This window comes from Oryza brachyantha, chromosome 1 (genome assembly GCF_000231095.2).
Source record: "Oryza brachyantha chromosome 1, ObraRS2, whole genome shotgun sequence".
Classification (NCBI taxonomy): Eukaryota; Viridiplantae; Streptophyta; class Magnoliopsida; order Poales; family Poaceae; genus Oryza; species Oryza brachyantha.
The window spans coordinates 4,722,546-4,743,421 of record NC_023163.2 but is presented as its reverse complement, the minus strand read 5'-3'; the positions used below and the strand labels follow the sequence as shown (position 1 = coordinate 4,743,421).

The 20,876-nt window shown below is 40.6% G+C and overlaps 4 protein-coding genes across 8 annotated transcripts; 1 reads left to right on the top strand and 3 right to left on the bottom strand.

The window, feature by feature from the left end:
* Positions 1–1,116: 1,116 nt before the first annotated feature.
* Positions 1,117–1,973, bottom strand: LOC102713673 (signaling peptide TAXIMIN 1). Its single transcript, XM_006643841.3, has 2 exons — positions 1,770–1,973; positions 1,117–1,663 (listed from the first exon to the last, which is right to left on the bottom strand). The coding sequence occupies exons 1-2, from the start codon at positions 1,877–1,879 to the stop codon at positions 1,540–1,542; spliced, it is 234 nt and encodes a 77-aa protein (XP_006643904.1). The 5' UTR covers positions 1,880–1,973; the 3' UTR covers positions 1,117–1,539.
* Positions 1,974–4,880: 2,907 nt separating this feature from the next.
* LOC102710933 (uncharacterized protein HI_0077) lies at positions 4,881–6,795 on the bottom strand. Its single transcript, XM_015839315.2, has 7 exons — positions 6,337–6,795; positions 5,992–6,233; positions 5,820–5,916; positions 5,491–5,674; positions 5,340–5,421; positions 5,027–5,072; positions 4,881–4,954 (listed from the first exon to the last, which is right to left on the bottom strand). The coding sequence occupies exons 1-7, from the start codon at positions 6,715–6,717 to the stop codon at positions 4,892–4,894; spliced, it is 1,095 nt and encodes a 364-aa protein (XP_015694801.2). The 5' UTR covers positions 6,718–6,795; the 3' UTR covers positions 4,881–4,891.
* Positions 6,796–8,269: 1,474 nt separating this feature from the next.
* On the bottom strand, positions 8,270–15,033 carry LOC102710649 (transcription factor GTE4). 5 transcript variants are annotated; one of them, XM_015832627.2, is made up of 5 exons: positions 13,599–15,033; positions 13,461–13,512; positions 13,182–13,304; positions 12,991–13,080; positions 8,270–8,747 (listed from the first exon to the last, which is right to left on the bottom strand). In XM_015832627.2, exons 1-4 carry the CDS (start codon positions 14,850–14,852, stop codon positions 13,010–13,012), a joined length of 1,500 nt encoding a protein of 499 aa, XP_015688113.1. In that variant the 5' UTR covers positions 14,853–15,033; the 3' UTR covers positions 8,270–8,747; positions 12,991–13,009. The 5 variants fall into 5 exon arrangements, with proteins under 5 accessions (XP_015688113.1, XP_015688112.1, XP_015688111.1 ...); XM_015832626.2 differs by having other exon boundaries at positions 12,996–13,080; positions 13,461–13,518; positions 13,599–15,032; XM_015832625.2 differs by having other exon boundaries at positions 13,461–13,518; positions 13,599–15,031.
* Positions 15,034–16,919: 1,886 nt separating this feature from the next.
* LOC102713404 (GDSL esterase/lipase At5g45920-like) lies at positions 16,920–20,624 on the top strand. The gene is made up of 5 exons (XM_006643840.3): positions 16,920–17,282; positions 17,367–17,597; positions 17,681–17,748; positions 18,236–18,403; positions 20,174–20,624. Exons 1-5 carry the CDS (start codon positions 17,184–17,186, stop codon positions 20,331–20,333), a joined length of 726 nt encoding a protein of 241 aa, XP_006643903.1. The 5' UTR covers positions 16,920–17,183; the 3' UTR covers positions 20,334–20,624.
* Positions 20,625–20,876: the final 252 nt, after the last annotated feature.

Sequence of the window (20,876 nt, the reverse complement as noted above, 5' to 3'; positions counted from 1 at the left end):
CTCTTGTAATTTCTGGTGTTTTTAGAACTAGAATACACGAAATTTTAAGGTATTTGCCGTGTTTTTAGACAGAATTTAGTGACCACTGACCACACGGAGAATGCAGATCTCGTTCGTTGTTCTGCCATTAAATTGTTCATCATGACAGGTTGTTTCGTTCTGAATCATCGAATGTGTTCCACAGCAACAGTGTGATGATCAACCCTGTTCCCTTTGAACAACCAAATGGAGGCACAACTCCAAAGCATGTCAATCAGGGGAAGGAACTCACCACCAACCATACTGAACACCAAACTAAGGATGAAATGGGGACAGTCAGTTACCAACAAAACAAGTACTTTCCCCCCTAAATTATGTTAAACACCATTGTTTGGCATCGTCGATCCGTATCCTTGCTCGAATAAGAGTAACAAATCTGTTACATTTTTCTGTATATGGATAGGAACATGATGGCAATGTTCTTAAAATCCTAAGCATTGGCGTTCCCAACAGGAGACCAAAAGTATTTGCCAACTGAAACGGAGTGACAGGCAGCGGCTAGATTATCATCAGCACACGAAAACACGAGAGCTGGTGCTTTGGTTGAGACATTAGATGCGTCGTTGCAACAGGCTGCGAAACTGCGGATTAATCAATGAGAGGGTGATTTAACAATCAGCTTTAGGCCGAGCCAGCTACTATCTCCGTCCCATAATAATCTCATTTTTCATTTTTCCGTGTCCAACGTTTGACCATTCATCTTATTTGAAAAATTTATAAAAACTTAAAAAAAATAATCACGTATAAAATACTATTCATATTTTATCATCTAGTAACAATAAAAATATTAATCGTAAAAAAATTTCAAATAAAACGAATGGTTAAACGTTAAACACGAAAAAACAAAAAATGAGATTATTATGTGACGGAGGTAATAACATTTTAGAGCCCATTATAAGTTAATGTTGCAATTGGGCCCATTATGGAAAACGGGTTAAAAGTTTGGCCCAACTCTGTGCTCAAATTGGGCACACAGTTAAGGCCCATTCTGGGAGAACATCACGAGATACAACCCTGTTAAGCCCATTATGAGCCCATGAATTTGGCCCATTTTGGCTAGGCCATTATTACACTGTAACACAAATTTGAACGCGAGTAACAGGGAGGATCAAATTCCGTTCCAAAATAATGGAAGCAACATCTTCCATACTATAGCCGCAGCTACCACAATCCAATTAAGTTTTGAGTCTCAATCAACATAAGCATCACCAAATGACATTAGGCATCGGCATTCCACAAGCACTCATCAAGTTCCAGAAAATCATCATACCAACACAACAACAAAAAAAACAGACGCCGAAACTGACGGACGAACAACACAACGATCATCAAGCAAGCAACCCTTCACAATCTCTCACAAATTCAGAACCAGACAAGTGTCCATCCAAAAGGAATCAAAAAAAAACACACATTTTTTCTACGAACTGGAATCCACGAACAGTAATTAATAAACCAAATGGAGATATATTCAGCAGAAAGATGCATGGAGAAACAAAATAATCAGCAGGGTATCTTGGAGGTGAACCACGTCATGACATGGAGCGGCGCCTTGACGAGCTCCACCGCCACCTCGAGCAGCACCGTCACGCACAGGCAGCACGGGCAGATGCATGAGATCGGCAGCCTGCGCAAACACAAATTCCCATCCCCTCACCGGGTTAATCCATCCATCCCTGATCCATCTCATCTCGAAACGAAGAAGAATGGAAGAAGAGTAGTGGTTACTCTACCCGACGATCCAGATGATGGCGCCGATGAAGGAGACGACGACGGCGAGGAGCGCGAAGGGCAGGCCGAGCAGCCACCCGATCGGCCGGCAGTCGCCGCCGCCGCAGCACATCTCGTCACCGGCTTAGTCCTCCCCACTCCTCCTCCCCGACGCGCTTCAGCGACGCTGTGGTCAGACAACTGCTGCCGCTGCTGCTACTGATGCCTCGCGCGTGGACTGAAACCGGAGCGGAATCCCAGGGGATATATGAAGACGACGACGCTGCGTCGCGGTCGCTTTCCGGCACAGAGAGAGAGAGGGGTCGGACGAACACGCACGCGTCAGGCGGCCCACCCTGCCGCCGCCAAGTGTAGAGCGGTTGTTGGAGACGACGGGATGAATCCGGTACGCCGTGCGACGTCGCCGGTGTTTGACCGGTGGAGCGACCGTATCTGCTCGGCCATGGACGCGTGGCGGCGCGCTGGGGTTAGGCTGGCCGGCACCGGGTGTGACACCGTGTCGAGGAAGGAAGGGGAGAGCTGGAACGGGAGGCGAAAGATCGGTTGGGCCACCAGCTGGCCGGCCCCCACGTACTCGTGTTCGTCGATTTTTTTAATTGAATTCCGCGGGGGTGAAAACCGCACGAAAATTCCTGATCATACCAATGCCATTCTATGAAAAGTAGGAGTACTGTTTTAAAACATTATTGTTTATGGAGTTTTTCTTCTAATATCTATCAGCATCGTACTAAAGTCGTCACTAAATAGTTAAATTCATAGATATAAAAAATTCCGATCATACCAAACTATTTCCCTGATAATAACATAAAAGTGCTATTGTTTTCAGCCGTTTTCATCCGTCTGCACAAACCATTTCCCTAATAATAACATAAAAGTGCTATTGTTTTCACCCGTTTTCATCCGTCTGCACAAACCATTTCCCTAATAATAACATAAAAGTGCTATTGTTTTCACCCGTTTTCATCCGTCTGCACGGAATAACCACCTACACAATCCAAACTAGCTCCATGATTGATCACTTCCGTTTTTAATAACAGCTCTATGGCAGTCCGCAATCGGATGAGAAGTTTTGGGGTTGTGGATAGTACTGGACTGCAGTGACTAGGATGGAAGAAGCATTCTGGTCGATACGGGATCAGACATGTGGACTCTGATTACTCCGTCAGGAAGAAAAGGAGTACCAGATCGGCCGTCATGGCTGATAGTTACGCTCATCGGCAGATGCATTACAAGAGGATGAAATGTCTGGTACTCCATTAATGCATTAGAAATTGATGATCTGGTATGTTTTTGCAGGTTTGTGCTGTTAGTACCTGATGCTAGGTCTAACATGTCGTTCAGGTATTCAAAACATCTTCACCGCTCATGCCACCAACACTCCAACAGTACCTGGTTACCACCTTCCGAGCAGCAAATTTTAACTCCTATCATCATGCTGGTTTTCGCTGTCCCAAATCGTTGGTGCTTCTGTATGTGCTGACTTGTGGGACAGCAATTTGGCAAAGCTGACAGTCAAGAAATATGTGTTATTGATGCATTATATGAACTGGAACGAAACTGATGTTCAGCAACAGAAGAAAAAAAATCAAGCATCCACTGATGTTATTTTTTTATTTTTGGTTTTTATCAATTCACTGGCTACTCGCAAAAAAAAGGGTACATAGTAGTATAGTACTAATTGGCAGCGAAACAGAAACAGCAACCTGGATTTGTCGTTCCATGCAGTCATCCTTAAAAGGCAGAAACACGTTTCTTAAAAAGAAACTAGGGGATTGCCCCAAAAAGAATTTTGCACGAAGCTAGATAATTCACTTATGGTTAGACTTAATATACAACTCTCAAATTTATTTTTATAGATACAACTATATGTAAAAATATATTTGGACTCCTATACAACTCTTAGCTTCTATTTCTATAAGGTTTGGATTCCTTATATAGCTCTTAAATTCTATTTCATATACAACTCTTAATTTCTATTTTCTATAGATATTATTGTATTTTATTTACAACTATATCGATCAATCTATACCATTATAATTTAGACCCATTATGATTTAACGGTTAAGCTTACATTTTGATTTCATATACCTTATATTTCTATAAGGTTTGGATTTCGTATATAACTCTTATAAAATATTTCTCTAGGTTTGGATTATATATTTATATAACTTTTAACTTTTGTTTTTATAGGTATAGTTGTATTTTGTATACGACAATATCAATCGATCTATACCGTTATAATTTGGACACACCATGATCCGACGGTTAAGATCTTTTTCTTTTTCTTTGATTAAGTGGAAACCTCTAGCTTACAGAGCCAACATGGTGCCTCCTTTATAATATAATAGATGGGGGAGCCAGAAAATACGAGTGTTTCCTAGAAAAAACACTACTGTAAGTTTGTACGAAAAAACTAGTCAAGTACAAGTCATTTTGGCCCTTCAAATTCGGGTAGGATACAATGGGAAAAAGAAACATTTTGTAGGATACTACATTTTAGACCTTAGAATGTTCAAATACTTCCGTATGCGTTTGATTTATGACCCAACAGAAACTCCAAGGCTGGCCTAAACGAACTTTCTGTGTCATTGACATGTGGGGCAGCTGGCAAGCGGGAGCATGGGACCCAGCTGTCAAAACTAGAATTTGAATGGGATTTGGAATATACTGTTTACATTTACAAGAAGTCACTTGGGATTATATTGTTAACAGCAGTTATTTTGGACTCTCAGTGTCATGTCCTTTCTTCAACTATTTCAAGTTGACAGAGAATTATCCACCAAGCAACTCAATATATTGAATGATGAAAATCCACTGCAATAACCTTTCTATCTAAAATAATCTCATATATTTTTATAACGACAAAACATAATAGAGGTTTTGATATATTTGATATTCAAATTAATTATACTATAGAAGGTGCAAAAACAGACAAGAGGTTGCAGATATAACCATGTATAATCACAGGAATGACATAATGTAGGCAGTTGAGGAATGCTGACATCAACGTTGCTATGAAAAATAAAACAATAAAATAAGATTACTCAAGAAGAACAGAAGATCCAATATGAATTTATTAGTACAGTACCTACAATTCTCCTTTTTTTTTCCTCCAAATACGACTCTAGCCATTCAAACTTGTATTCTCCTTCTCCATCTCAACAATGCAGGCTAATCTATCGTGCACCTGTGACAGGCATACTGTAAGAGGTCCATCAAAAAACAATAGTATATGATAAACAGCAGATCAATCTCTCACCTCCAAAAGTTTACTTGGCTTTTCATGCTTTAACTTCTCTTCATACCTGCATAATATAAAAATAGCATCTTATTCATGTAGCTACAAGCCTACAAAATATCGTTCTACTCAATATCTATTCGGAATTGTTGAGTCTTTCAAAACCACTTATGTTTCACTACTTCTGAATACAAAGACTAGTGAAAAGTCATTTCAGTAGCCAAAAATGCAAAAATATTACTAGAATCTGTACATGTTCTCATAACTAAAATATATTATAGAGTAAACATTACAACAGAAACAATATCAATATCACAGCTGCATTACGGATTACCATTCTCGGGGTATGCCAGCTTCATCGCGAGCTGAGTAGTTAAATGGACCCTTCAGCACCACATCATGCTCCTTTATCAAGTCTGCAATGTTAAAATGAAAAAAAACATTCATACAATTAAAATTAATGAGTAATAAGGAGACAAGTTTACCTCTAAAAGTTGCATCTGGGACACGACCCATCATTTGGCATACTTTCAGGAACCAATGCAAACCTACAGAAACGTGTGCAAGCTCTTCCTCTGCTACTTTATTCACAATATCTGCGGATCTATGATCCCCAAAACCAAGTAACTTATGGACAAGTCTTGGTCCAGCATCAAGGCCTCGAGCTTCCTATTAAAGTTCTAATAATCAACAATTTTGTCAATTGCAACAAGGAAAACTTCTTTTTCAGCAAGTACACTTGTCTACAGACCTGAAGCTTACTATCTCGAAATGAATAGGCATTACACATAAGATATAGATAATGATCTGGCACCTGAACTAGCGGTATCACTGCCAATCGCGCGGAAACGTCACTTGAGGATTTCGCACACTCTCTCCACAGAAGATTGTGAACAGGCATATCACCGTAGCTGTACACGCCAAGCTTATTCATACAATAGAACTGAATAAGTAATTCACGCCACATTTATCTGTGTTTTGCTCACCTGAACCCAAGCTCAGTGAGCCGCTGGGAGTACCACCGAAAATGCCGGCTCTCATCGTCAGCCACACGCGCAAAATCCGCGAAGAAGCCATCCCCCAGCGTGTCCCGGAGCGGCGAGAACCGCACGACCGTGTCCCAGGCAAGGTCGATCGCATTGAGCTCGACGTGCGCCAACATGTGGAGCATGTACGCGTTGAGCGGCACCCCCATCTGCTTGTGCGTGGTGATCTCCTTCTGCGTCACCTACAGGAGACAAGAGCAGCAGCAGCAGCCGGCCCTGAACCAGCTCGATGAAATGCCTCAACAAACTAAGCGAGAGGAAGCGAGGAGGTGCTGGAGCATCTACCACGATGGGCTTATCAGGCCTGGCGGGGTGGTCAGGGGCTCCGGCCAAGCCGACGGGGAGCCCGGCGACCCACCGTGTGAAGGCAGCGTGAGTGAGCCGCGCCTTGGCGAGGGGGTCGGCGGTGGACAGCACGAGGGCGCCCATCTCGGCCAGCGACGAGGACGCGCTAGCTTCCTCCGAGCCGGCCTCGTCGGCGTCGGGGGGAGCGCAGGGCCCGTGCGGGCCCCACGTGCGGAGGTCGCTTGGCGGGGCCCGGCGCCATGCGTGGAGGCCCGGCCATGGGAGCGGCGACGCGGAAGCCGCAGTGGCGAAGAGTCGGCGCGGCGTGGGGCCACGCGGCAGTGGGAACGAGAGCGGCGGCAGCAGCCGGAGCGGGAGCATCTCGCCGGAGTTCGCAGATGGGTGAGGTGGGTTGGGGAGGTTTATGGCTGTCAGGCTGTGACCTGCGATAACGGCGGATTCGTTTGTAGTACCTCCGTGGTCTAAATGTTCGAAGCTTGTTTAACTTTTTAACGCACATTTAATCATTTATTTTATTTAAAAATTTATATAATTATTAATTATTTCTATATTATTTTATTTATTGTTAAGTGTATATATATAATTTTACATATTTAAAAAATAAATTAAATAAAAATGACTGATCAAACGTGTAAAAAAAGTCAATGACATCAAATATTTAGATATTTAGAGACGGAGAGAATACTTTTTAATCTTTCGTGTGGTGTGCGTGAGGGCTTTTTTTCAAATGCATGATTGAAAAAAAAACAAAGCAATATGATAATAGGATTTTGATGTAAATGCAAATAGAAAAATAAAGAATTACAATATACGGTAGGGCTGGTTGTTTTGATAGAAAGCAGGAAAACATGTGAATTGAGCTAAAGAGATAGACTCAAAAGAAATATACGAAGGTCGTGTTCTTCCGTTGGTTTAACTGGCACGTAAAAAGTAGTAGCAATGGGTTAGCATACGATTAATTAATTATGAGCTATAAAAAAACTAAAAAATAGATTCATATTATTTTGAAAGGAACTTTCTTATAGCATATTTTTACGAAGAAAAACCATTCAGGAAGCGTGGTTGCGGAAAATAAGGGAATATAGGTTGGTTAGCCGGGGGTATTGAAAATAAGTTGTAGTTCTTGCTAACTTTTTTTAGCAAAATTTACACTCATCATGCCATTCCATTCCTTGGAATTTCAAATAATTTATGAAACTCCAATCATTTGTTTTAAAGGAATATATAGAAATAATTATTAAAAGATTTGAATCCTAGACAAATCCTTTAAATAAGGCCCAAAGTATATGTATATATATATAGTTTCTAATGGTTCATTTGGAACAAAGTAATATTTTATATGAGGATAAGAATCCTCTGTAAAAATTCCTTAGATACTCCTTTAAATCAAAGAATGAATCCTTAGAATTCAAAAATATAGGATTTTTTTTGGGGTGGGGGGATCTACCATGACCTTAAACCTATTAGAAAATTTTCTCTGTGTCAACTCTCTCTCTAAATTTATGTAATTTTTTTCCGTAAAACAACTAAACAACATGATTGAGCATCAACTTAGCATAACCAAACAACATGATTGAGCACTTCATGTATTCTAGCATTCCATGGAATCAACTTAGCATGGTATCCTAAATCCTGTGTTTTTCCTATTTCTATTCTTTGTGTTTTTCAAGTCCTATGTTCCAAAGGAGCCTTAAAAGGATTTAAATCCTACCCAAATCCATTAATTCAAAGGTAAGTTTCAAGTACAATTCATTACACTGAACAATAGTTTCAGATAACAAATTAAATTTGAAAAGTTTCGAACATTTCGTAAAGCAAAATAAGATTAAGTAAATATTTTGTTGTTTATTTGTGTTCGCAAGAAAAATATGGTGGTTATTTTGGAGAGGAGACAGCCGGGAGTCATGGAGCATCCGTGCACTCAGAAATGATTATATTGAACGGAAAGAACAGAGGTTATCTAACATGACAAAGTGTGCAGAAATCTCACAACAAGCAGATCAACATCATTATCCGTGGTAAATCCAACAAAGCAGAAATTACCAACTACTATAGCAATTTTACAATATTACAATAGGGTGGGGCCTCCAGGTTCCTGGTCTGGTCATCACCGGTTGTCTTGCTTCCCCCCAAATGTGCAGGTTTCTTCTATCCAATGTTAGACAATTTCCAGCTCAATGATTAGGTAAACGCAGCACTCTACAATAAGTACATAACTGCAAACAATGGTTCAGACGCATGAAATGCATGTGCATTTTATGGCACCCACTATGAGTCTAAAACAGACAGCGAGAAGGGGACAGGCATTGGTTTGGTTAGACTTCCTACATAGCCAAAATTTACAGGACAGCACTGAATCTCGCTGACGATATCATGCCTGACATCAATATCTGCAGATAAGGGAAAATGAAATATATTAACCATACTATCAAATAGGTTAATTCCCTTAATAAACTTTTCTTTTCCAAGAAAGTTCTAATTCTTCCATAAAAATCATGAGTAGAAATTCATATTAGTCATAGTTTAGTCAATCTTCTGTTTTCATGGCTCGTGAAAACTGCCATAGCGATTCATCTGCTAGATTGCTAATCAAAGTTAAATGTATTTAGAATCATCTAATATCTTACAACACATTACTGACATAGCAATCATCTGCTAGATTACTACTCAAAGCTAAATGCATTTCAGAAACAACTAATATCACACCACCTCCTACCGTTTGTCATTAATGAACGTATTAAAAAACATCCATATGCTTTGGTCAGATTATTTTTAGCATTAATCTTGGCGATGACTAGAATTTAGAGTAGAGATAGCAATTGACAAGCATTTTCCTAGTGGAATAAATCCATGGGTAATCATATTATAATCTTTTGCAGCAATTTCAAAAGAGTTCAAGAGGTCTTCTCCAGCAGCAAAAGTATGTGAACGAATTTTAAATGGTGCCTCATCAAGTACTAATGACACGTTTGGAGTGCACGAATTTTAAATAGTTTCATACAAAAATCATTCCATTCCCATATAAGTCATGAAAAATATCACAAATTCCAAACAGGGCAAAAAAAATAATGCTAGACAGAGTATTTGCAGTTTTGCAGCACAGTAAAGTTTGTTTGGTTCCTTCTCAGAACCGGTGTCCTAGTTACCTCATTCAAGAAAATACAAATTAAAAAATGTAACTAAGACAAGCTTAAGCCTTTCATTACTAATATAATAAATATCAACTGAAAAATTAGCCAGGTAAATTGGCCCAACTGGCAGAAATTCCAGCATCTCAATCCAACTAGCATATGGCATATTAAGTTCTGACACTTTGTTACATAACGTATCATGCATAGGCTTCAAACTGATCTAATATAGCAAAGTGTTTCCCTCCAACTCGAAAAAAGGTTAGGGAAAATCCATATTCTCTGAATTCTCTCTATAATATTTTGTTTCTCATAAGTTTAAGCCCCAAGAAGGTGGAAACCAAATCCATGACTAGATTATGATCTGTAGCAGAAAGCGGTTGCATGGTGGTAGATCAAGTAAAATTCACCTTATAATATATATGTTCCCTACCGGCAGTGCTCATTGCTCAATGCAACAGCTATTCATTGCGCACTCCTTACATAACAGTAGTAATGGTTACTTATATATCCTAATCTCATCCACATCTGCACTCACACAGAAAATTCCACAATATCATGTGGGCCATATTCTTGCAACAAATCTTTGATTCCCTGCCCTGCACCTCTGCACAATGAACGTAGTTGTTTTTTTCTTGTCTCCTTTTGAAAGGAGAATGTCCATAAAGGAAAACATAAAGTTGTGAGATTTTTTTTTTCAAGGGTTCGAATACAGGTAGATATCCAAATGATGAAAACTTCTTGTTTTTTCACCAGATATGAACTTTAAATTTGACATAGATGAATTCAAAATTGGAAAAGTATAACCCCTCATTAGTGAGGTTGCCCTGGCAATCTGAATGCACTTACATCAGCACTAATGAGATAATAAAAGTATCTCCAACAGCTCATCTATCCCATCCTCTATCCTGAAAATAGAGAATGAAGACTACAAATTGAGCTCCAACAAAACGGTTATCTTATCATCTATTTTTAGATGTCATCCATATTAGGAGAGAGAACCTTTATATTTGGATGATCTCTCTCCATCCTCCAAAGAGATATAGAGGATGTCATATATGGATGATCTGGTGGAGTACAAAGAAATATGAAGAATGAAACTGTTTTAGATAATCATCTAAATGAAGATATGGATGACCAAATTTAGATAAGCTGTTGGGGATGCTCTAAGATAGCATAGGCTAACAGCCTGATAGGTTTCTGTGATACCTTTTAGGCATTTCGGCAATGCACAACATACTGTTGGTGTATCCAATGATGACATGGATATGTGTAACCATATTGGTTGGCACAATGCTGATACAGCACTATGCAAGACAAGAAAACAATCAGCTCACAGCTAATAGGGCAATATCCACAGTTCCAGAATTTTTGTAATGAAAGAAAGGGAACAATACTTTGGGAAGATGGCTACCAAAAATCTCCAGCTTTTGGGACAAAACCAATATAAACACCTATGGCATGTAAATTACTATGGAACTTTGTCAACCTTTTCCAATATTATCTAGAGAATGCTTCTATTACTATACAAGCTTCTTCTTTACTCCCTCCATTCCATATTGTAATATGTTTCGGTTTTGTACTAAGTCAAAACTCCATAATAATAATTTGTGTTGGAAATGCTGCTACATTTTTCTATAAATTTAGTCAAACTTGAAGAAGTTTGACTTAAGAAAAATCTAAAATATATTCCAATATGAAATAGAGGGAGTACCAATTAGTACCATACATTGGCAAATTATTGTCGTGGATAGTTTTAGGATCACAGTACTAGAAGTTTTAACAACTTTAATTATCTGTGCATTGCATGGCAACTCCACCAGACACTACTAAACCAATAGGCAATCCTTGTAATGTAGATTGGCATAATGACAGGGAAGTAGGGAGTGGTAATACTTGGGATCCTATCTTGTAACGACCTTTACGTTGGGACACTGTTTGATGGGGTCACAGTCAAACATTCAAGAAGGTATAATTCTAACATGTGTATATTATAACTTTGCACAAACATACTATAACTTTGTACAAACAACAGCACAAAATCACTCTGTCACAATGCTAATCTATCGCAATGCTAATGTCAAACAGAGCGTTCAAGACCCAATCATCCAACTAACCATGGCTATCAGATCATCACACCGTTTCTTTCTTATCCGAATGATTGAGGTAGTAAAGTATAGTATACAGCACAGTACATCTATTCTGGTTTGAACATGTTAACTGCTCATTTGTTACCACAACTACCATCATGTGAATGTCAGATTGTCAGGTAGCATCATTTGTTAGCACAACTACTAAGATGCTTACGAGTTACACCACAAAAGATTTTTCCAAAAGCAAGGTACAATACAAATATGGTATAATATATTAGCTTATAATACTCCTAGCTAAGAGTAGTAAATATAATAACACAATAGCGCTATTTAGTTTGCACATATAGCTGATCATTAATCAGTAAATACTAAATAGCCGTCCTTTATATATAAAGTAAGAACTAAGATGCTTTTGACATGGAGGGCAGGGCAAAACTAAAACAAATTGAACAATTTTATGTTTCAGGTTTCTAGTTTAATTTTAATTCTTGTTATTTTAGTTTTCAGTGCAGTCATTTATCCTGGAAACCACACAAACCACATAAGCCAAGCAAGGCCATATTGGTATTTTATACTTTCAGCACCTCCACCCATCTCATCATCCCAGCTGCAAAGCCCAAGGCTGACTCAGCACATCAGCCAGGTGCCCAGGCCCCATTGACCCCCACTTGCCGTTGCCAAAACACTAGCCATTCCAGTCTAGAGCCCCCAGTGCAGCAGGATGCAGCAGAGCAGGCAGCCTCCTGCATCGGCACCTGCTCCACCAACTGGTGACTCAACGAGCAGTGGTAGAGAAAGCCCACAACAAGGTGACTCCACAGCTCCAACAGGCCCACAGATCCTGTTTGTGTTCTTGACTGTTTTGTACGGTTGACATTTGATCAGCAATTCGCCTATTGGTTATTGTTAATTGCTTTGCTTATTGCTCAATTTAACTCCCGATCCACGTATTAGTTGCTCAGTTGGTGTTCTTTTCACAATCAGTGCCCCTTTTGTTTGTTTGTTTTTTGTCTTGCATTCTTGTTGTTGAATACATGCATTATCACAACGATGCATTACTGAAGTGGCGATGCAATATTAATTAAAACAGGAAAATGCAACAAACTATTTTGGTATTTTCTGTGCAGGTTTATTTGTCTGACATTAATTTCAGTTGCCAATGTTGCAAAATCCCTATCTTAAAAACCAAAGAAATTGCACGAAAGTGCTCTCCCCTAGCGACATGAAAGCTTTCACAAAAGTAACTAAGTAGCGCAAGCAACATGGATATTCATGGTTCTCAATATAATTTCTGTTTTCTTTGTTAAAAGCTTGAATAACTAGCTCTCCTGGAACTTCAAGAATATACCAATTGAATAATTTGAATTTGGAAAACAAATACAAGAAAATGATTGCCCAGTAACTAAACATACCTGACCTGACCTATAGATGTTACGTTCTGGGTGACTGTGCAGCATCAGAGCCATCTGCTGATGAACTATCTGTGTCTGTATCTGCATATGCTTCTCACGGTAAATTTCATGTGTTATGCACATATATATGAAAATATCCTTTATAGAGCTAATTGGTAACATAAATTTCTGCAAAGGAGTAGAGCATTTACCACTAGATGAAGAGCCTGAATCGCTACTAGAACTTCCAGAACTACTTGATCTACCAGCATTCTCTCCTTTCTGATCTTCCAAATGAACAGGTGACGATGAACCCACATACCTCTCATTGTCATCTGTAATCGAGCAAACTTAGTTGTTATCCATATACTGGTAACAGAGCTAGGTCAACAGACAATTTGACATTTAGATTAATAACTGATATATTTGTTATTTTCTTAAAGACAATAATAACAATTATAAACATGGTACAAAACACATAGGTAGACTACCTGCTGTGTTTTCTTTAGGTGGTTCAATATCGATTGATTCTGGCTCGGGATTCTGTAACTGTAGGAAATAATTAGTACGACATTGGACATAAGTTAGCAATTAATTCATGAAAATTACATCATCCCTAAAAAGCATACCGTCTCTTGTACTGAAGGCATCTGATCCTGCTCCACTTCGTCCAACCTCGCATGCTCTGTCTTCTCTAGCTCTAGATCATGATTCGTGTCGTCCTGCCCTGCCATAGGATGCTCAGCCTTGCGCTTATTCTTGCTTATACTTTTCTTGTAGTTTGTCACAAACCTATCGAGCTCCCATAATGTCTCAACATCAAAGCTATCTATATCAACCTCAATCTCATCATCATGCTGACTGAGTGACAAGTTTCTCTTCTTTATAATTTGCACAACATTGTCAAGTTTCTCTGGTGGCAACTCCTGGAGATTATTACTAAGACGTTGTTTCTCCCAAAAGGTCATCTCCCTCTTATTAGGCTCCCTTGCCTTGGGCTTCTTTAAAACTGGGGGGCGACCAGTCTGTTGCTTTGGCGTAGCCTCCATCCCCGCAGCATGCACTGTTGAGTCCGACCTCTCTAGCACCTTAGAATTATCTAACTCCTTTGGTTTCCTGGGCGCAGCCGATGATGGTGTCGGCGGCTGTGGTGACAGCTGTGCCATCTCAGCCTCAATTTCTGGCCACTTCTCCTCAAACATGTTCATTAGCTGCTCTGCCATGAAGTGCACATCCTGCCCTTTGGGGTTGTACCTCATGGCATTCTGGAAGGTCAGACGCACATCAGCGGCGAACTCTCGCGGCGACTTGTAGTGCCCAGCGGCCAGCCGCGATTTGACAGTGCCGAGGTCCATGGGCTTGGTGATGATGGTGTGGTAGTCGTGCAGGCCAAGCGCACTGGCGTCGACGGGCGTGTTGAACACCCAGCTGTGCTTGTGCTTCATCAGCCTAGCGAGCACCGTGCCGCAGGTCTTGAACACGGGGGCGTAGAGCTTGCGCCGCGCCTCCGCGGAGAGCGACGGGTTCGAGGGCCCCTTCTTGGACTTGTGCTTGGAGACCGGCGGGTGCGGGGGCAGCGGGGTGGAAGGGTCGGTGGCGGAGAGCGCGGAGGAAGGCGCGGGAGCGGGGAGCGAGTTGAGGCGCTTGGAAGTGGCCCGCACCTGTGCGAGCTCCGTGGTGAGGCGGCGCCGGAGCTCCCGGCGGGCGGCCGGCGACGAGGAGAGCGAGAACGTGACGGTGCGGATGTGCGTCCCGTTGTGCGCATCGAACGCCGAGAGGCCTCCGCCTCCGGCCGCCGCCTTGGAGGAGTTGGGCCCGGGGCCGTGGGCGTGGGATTTGCGGGAGAACGCCTTGCTGGACGGCGACGGCGGCCCTGAGGCCATAGGGGGCGGGGTCAACGGCGGCGCCGAATCGAATCGAGGGCGGCGGCGGATCGGGGGTGCGGCGATTTGGGGATTTCGGGGGGGAGGAGGCGAGATGGGGAAGGCAGGCAAGGGGTTCGGTGGGAGGTGGGGGCAGGCAGGCTGCTGCTACTGTTCGGTTTTTTTTTCCTTCTTTACACTTTTTTTTTCTTCCGGACTCCTTTCCATTGATGGTAAAATTTATGTTCATCATCCACTGTTCGGTTCCTCTGCGTTCTTGGGGCGTTGAGGATTTGGTGGTCCGGGAAACATAGCAGGTGCTTTCTACTTTGGAGTGGTTTCACCGTAATTTCTTATGGATTTTGTCGAAATGTAATGTCAATGGCAAATAACAGTTTTGTGGTTTAGCATATCAAATTGATGCGTAGTTAACGAGTAATCACGGTCATCTTAGATTACATGTTAATTTTTAACTATGTACGAAGATACACGGCATTACCAAGGTAACGCATTGGCGAGCATGCTCTCTCTTTTTGTTTTTGGGCAGAGCATGCTCTCTTAATGTGTGTTTAAATTGATTGAGGATGATGGTAAATCTCAACCTCACTAAATTCCTAATAAAATCCACTAGTGTCATCTCATAATGTACGTGTGTATATTTTGATTAGAACTTTAAACCATTGTCATTCAAATTGGAAATCGGATTGTCCGATGCAAAGGAAAGTCCAACATTGGTTATTGCTCCTTGCGCATCCAATGGCAGAGTCTGCTCAATCTATCCCACGTCTTTTGACTCAGAAGCACAACCCATGGTCCCCTCGGCACCCAGAGCTCCCGCGGTCGGAACAATCGCTTGACCTTCTTAAGCTTCGATTCGCTAGCGGAGCGCATCCACCGTCAATTCAACTTTTTAAAATTTTAATTTAGAAACATAAAAACGATGTGTATGGACTTGTCTGAAAATGCAGAGTATTTTCCATACTCTCATGAACTTGTTACTCTTTAGTCAGAAACTTCGGTCGTCTTGACCTTTTTTCTGCAACTTTTTCAGAATATAATACTAATCTTTTTCTTATTACAACACATTTGTGGAATATAGAAAGACAAGAGTATATGTCATTTATGGAAAATAGTTTTAAGACAAGAGTATATGTCATTTATGAAAAATAGTTTTAAGACAAGAGTATATGTCATTTATGGAAAATAGTTTTAAGACAAGAGTATGTCATTCTCATGTTATGGAACTAAGGGTCTCATCTTTTTGCTTATGCTTTTGTTCATAAGTCAAAATTTAAATTTTAACCTTAAGTTTGAAATTGATTTGGCTTTTTAATTATAGTTTATTATTTAGCATTTGTTTTTCGCCAAGAACACATATATAAAAGTTGTATTTATATATTATTTTTTGATTGTAAATATTCTGTTTGGCTTAAGTATTTCATAAAAAAATCATGACCATAGAGGGTAGACTTTACGAATTTATTCTAGCACGAATTTATGGTTGGGAACGTACCAAAAAAACCCAAGAAAGAACTCAAAGGAGATCACGACATTGCTTGATCAATGATCCCCATCCATGTGATTGAGACAGGTCCAATTACGAAACCAATACCGAGGGATTCAGATCAGCTTTAGTCATTATACATGCAGTTGTTGTCATTGTCTTAAAACAGCGATCAAACGGTTCAAAACACTGGGTAGTTCGTATCTGATGGTGTCACCTTATCTAATCAACGCACATAAAACGAGGAAAGCCATAATTCTCGTAGTGTACTGTAGCGATGGCTGCAGAACATTGACCATCAAAATAAACAACTAAAACTAGCTGCAGTCCTTTGCCTGATCTCAATTCCAAGACGAGACTCAAGTTCTGTTTGAGAAGCTTAACAAACTAATAAGAAGTTAGAATCTAGAAAAACTGGGAGATCGATTTTTAGCTTTTAGTTTATTTTCTGAATTTTACTGCACTCGATTCTCATAAACCGACTAACGAGTGCTGCTTAAAATAGTTTGTGACTCGAGATTCCGTGAGAAGCTATAGGAAGCTTCCCAGGCCGCGCCGCCCTGGCGCCCTGACCGCCGGAATACAGTTCGTCACTGTTCAGCTACTGCTTGAAAGGCTGTGTTGACAACGGCATCTTGGACTCTCGGACGCACGACAAACTTGCAAGTCAGTTGCTTCCACGATTCTCCACCCAAGTTGCACTTTTAAAGAATTTGCACGCAAGCGAGGCTGGAAGCTCAGATGAGATCTTGGAGACGAGGCGGTTCTTCAGTCCACTTCAGTACAGTAGCGAGCGAGTGAGGCGTCCCCCAGGTAGGGGTAGGTGGGGTATCCGGGATCCGACGAGCATGAGGCCGCGGCTGGTGCTCTTCGGCGACTCCATCACCGAGCTGTCCTTCGCCGACGGCGGCTGGGGCGCCGCCCTGGCCGACCACTTCGCCCGCAAGGTACGCGGCGGCCCCCTCCCCTCCCCTCCTCGATCTGCCCCCGCGTCGGTTTTGATCGCCGGGGTGGTCTCCGGTTGGCTACAGGCGGACGTGGTGCTGCGCGGGTTCAGCGGGTACAACACGCGATGGGCGCTGCGGGTGCTGGCGAGGGCCATGGAGGGCGCCGCCGCCGGGGCCGGGGGGTCGGACCCGGCGGCCGTCACGGTGTTCTTCGGCGCCAACGACGCCTCGCTGCCGGATCGGAAGCAGGTGCACCAGCACGTGCCGCTGGAGGAGTACCGGAGCAACCTCCGCGCCATCTGCGCCTACTTCAAGGTTCTCCTTCCTTTCAGCGACGATCCGTCTGCTCGGCTTAACTGCTTCGTTGCTTGCTTACTCCGATTTGGGTCTCACATCAGGAGCAATGGCCATCCACCAAGATTATACTCATCACGCCTCCACCAATCTATGAACCAGCGAGAATTCGGTAAGGATATCTATGAGTAGGACTATGTTCATGTAGTCTTTAACTATTTTTAAAATTGTAAGATGATTTTATATATTTTTCAGAGAATTATGGACCTAAATCTAGAGCTCGAGCCATAGCTGCACTAGGTCTAAATACGTCCCTGATAACAAAGGAGCCACCCAATAAATTTGTACTTTCTTCAGACTTCAAGAATTTGAATCCAATTTCATAATGTACCAAACCAGTACAGGGCATGCTTATGTTTGATCTATCGACTTATATCCACGAGCAGAATTAACCACCAGTTTGTATTTCTCATGTAAAAGGATGCACATTATACACTGTAAGTTTTTTTCCCTTTTAGTTTATCGGTATATCAGTTACCACTTGGTGGCACTGGGCTTGATCTGAAAATTCTTTTTTCAAGTAACAAGCTAAACATTGTACCTTCTTGTAAGGGAGATTTTTGCAAACTCGTACTTATTGTCCGTTTCTTTCAATGAAGGGACATGTATGGAGAAGATGACCCTTCAAAACTACCGGAAAGAACCAATGAAGCTGCTGGCGCTTATGCACAGGCATGCCTGACAGTTGCTAAAGAACTGAATCTTCCAGCCATAGACATCTGGACAAAGATGCAGCAATTTCCTGACTGGCAAACATCTGCATTGTGGTATGTATCTATTTCAAGTGACCTTATACCAAAACTTGAAAATTGATAGGCTTAATAAGAAGCAAAGCAAGGGCAGTCATCTATGCTACCAGTAGCCTACTTCGCAAATTCCACGGACAATCTGATCGAACGTAATGGTTCTGTCGAGTGTACAGGTTATATAGAAGCAAATGGATGGTTAATTTGACTAAAAAAACCTTGGCCTTAAACCCGACCCATTCTGAAGATCCTATAATTAACATATTTAACCAAACAAGATGAACTTGATACTCTGCATAACACTGTATGACTGTTTTCTAGCTTCTGAATTGTCAAATGAAAACCTGCAGAAACAAACTAGATGCACAATAGCGTGCATGCTAGTATTATACAAGCTACCACTTTTGCTTCTCTAATGGAAACCAGTCAAGATCTTCCCATCTCCCATAAGGAGATTAACTCAGCAGTAGAAAATAGAAATGTCCGCAAAGCAATAGGGAACAAAAAACATGTGTACAGATTTTTTTTTTTTGAAGAAGAAGAATTGCAGAGGTGTTAAAGACCAATAGAATATGTCTGTAGAACAGATTTTTGGGGAAAAGAATTGTGGGAACAAATTAATTAGAGTGCAACTCGCTTGGTTTTCGCTCTCTTCTCTGCTATGTATACAGTAACTGACAGTGGATAGAGCCTTCGCACACAGCATTAGGTTTTTTATAAATAACTTGGGTCTTCATGCCGTGATTTAGGCCATGTTTGTTTCTATTTAGAATTATTGTAATTTATATTATTGAGCCAGATTACTACAAGCTGAATTATTATAAGCTAAATTGGATAATGGATAGTAAGGTGGGTAATTATTTTAAAGTATCCAGGGGTAGTCGGTCTTTAGCCACCAAATAATCTGAAATAAATTATCCTTGGAGGAGCTTATCATATTACAATAATCTGAGCTTTAGATTATGACAAGACTAAATTGTGTTGGTGGTACACAAATTTATCAGGTGAGTGCAATTTAGTATATAAAATCGTAAAATGCTCGTTATAATTCACGAACTTGTTTAGTGTGTGCGAACCAATTCCAAAAGGACATATTTTTTGACAGTAAATATATAGCGAGAGAGGTTGCAGAACGACATATTATAACAAATCTTGCTCCAAAACAACACATTGTGGCAAATTATACCGAGTTAGAGTTGATTAGGTTGTCACGTACGCATATTAGGACGTGATATGTCATATGTGCAAATAACATTCATGCATTTTATTTTATTTTATTTTCATTGTTTTGTATTTATTTCATACTCCCGTATATACACACACTACACAAAATAACTTACTCTATGTTTGAACGAGTGGGTGCATATGTTTATGACATTATCGGGTCATCTGAGCCTACGCAAGATTCTAATCAATGTCAAATTTAGTAAAATTAGTCATGTCCTTTGGATCTAGTTTACAGCATGCACTAGACAAATTTATGCATTCAAACAAATAATTTACAAGTTTATGTACTAGATTGCATCTACCTCGCAAGTTCGTACACCTTTAGCACAATTTAATCTTATAGTAATCTGTCCTTGTAATCTATTTTATTTGTTTCAGACTATTTTTAATAATCTAGATCACAATAATCCTAAGTGAAAATAAATAAGGCCTTATAATGTATGCATGTTTTCTTACCGAAGAAATGCATTATGTTGTCTTGTAGTTTTGAGTACTGCTTAGTGCTTACAGTGTTATTTTTTCCCTGATGACAATGACTAAATAACTTCCTTTTATATTATGCAGCGATGGACTGCACTTCACCCTGTTCGGAAACAAAATTTTGTTTGACTGCGTGCTGGAGACCCTAGAAAGCATTGGTTTCAGCCAAGGAAGTCTCCAACCAGATCTTCCTCTCTTCCATGATATTGATCCCAAGAACCCTTTGAAAGCCTTTGAAATCTGAAGAAGGTTCCGGGCTTCCGGCACGGTTTAATCCATCATGAGACACCTTATGCCACCGTGCATGGTTTGCCAGTATGTGCTTGAATTATCATTTAGAAGATGGTTTGTATTTTATACATTTGAACATTATTAATGGTTTGTATTCTCATATACTCTATCCCAAAATAATATCATTTTTGCCTCATTTTGTTTGTCTATAATAAGTCTAACTTTAAGCAATTATTGTATTAGAGTTCGTAAAAGTATGAATAAGTGCATTGAAACTAGATAAAGCGAGGGATGGTGCATTGTTATTTAATAAAGTGGATAGTAATACATTATTTTGTTTTTTATTGGTATGTATAGGATGTATGAAAAATAAAATTATTTTAGGACGGAGCAGATAGGACATAACAATTGGTCATGCCAGTCCGTGTTCACATTTTGAAAAAATGGAAATATATTTTAGCTAATGTATGTTGCCAGTATTTCCAAGAAAACAAAATGAACATATTAAACTTTTCGTCTTCCTCTCAAAACAAGACGCACGCGGCAACCCTGTGTC

Excerpts from the sequence above, each read along its gene's own strand:
- LOC102713673 (XM_006643841.3), bottom strand. The coding sequence starts at position 1,879 with ATGTGCTGCGGCGGCGGCGACTGCCGGCCGATCGGGTGGCTGCTCGGC. Across the intron at positions 1,664-1,769 it reads GCCATCATCTGGATCGTCGG|GCTGCCGATCTCATGCATCT; the intron begins GTAGAGTAACCA and ends GTGTTTGCGCAG.
- LOC102710933 (XM_015839315.2), bottom strand. The coding sequence starts at position 6,717 with ATGCTCCCGCTCCGGCTGCTGCCGCCGCTCTCGTTCCCACTGCCGCGT. Across the intron at positions 5,675-5,819 it reads CAGTGATACCGCTAGTTCAG|GAAGCTCGAGGCCTTGATGC; the intron begins GTGCCAGATCAT and ends GAACTTTAATAG. Across the intron at positions 5,073-5,339 it reads GCTGGCATACCCCGAGAATG|GTATGAAGAGAAGTTAAAGC; the intron begins GTAATCCGTAAT and ends TATATTATGCAG.
- LOC102710649 (XM_015832626.2), bottom strand. The coding sequence starts at position 14,852 with ATGGCCTCAGGGCCGCCGTCGCCGTCCAGCAAGGCGTTCTCCCGCAAA. Across the intron at positions 13,519-13,598 it reads TGCCTTCAGTACAAGAGACG|TTACAGAATCCCGAGCCAGA; the intron begins GTATGCTTTTTA and ends TATTTCCTACAG. Across the intron at positions 13,305-13,460 it reads ACCTAAAGAAAACACAGCAG|ATGACAATGAGAGGTATGTG; the intron begins GTAGTCTACCTA and ends GCTCGATTACAG.
- LOC102713404 (XM_006643840.3), top strand. The coding sequence starts at position 17,184 with ATGAGGCCGCGGCTGGTGCTCTTCGGCGACTCCATCACCGAGCTGTCC. Across the intron at positions 17,283-17,366 it reads CCGACCACTTCGCCCGCAAG|GCGGACGTGGTGCTGCGCGG; the intron begins GTACGCGGCGGC and ends GGTTGGCTACAG. Across the intron at positions 18,404-20,173 it reads TGGCAAACATCTGCATTGTG|CGATGGACTGCACTTCACCC; the intron begins GTATGTATCTAT and ends TATATTATGCAG.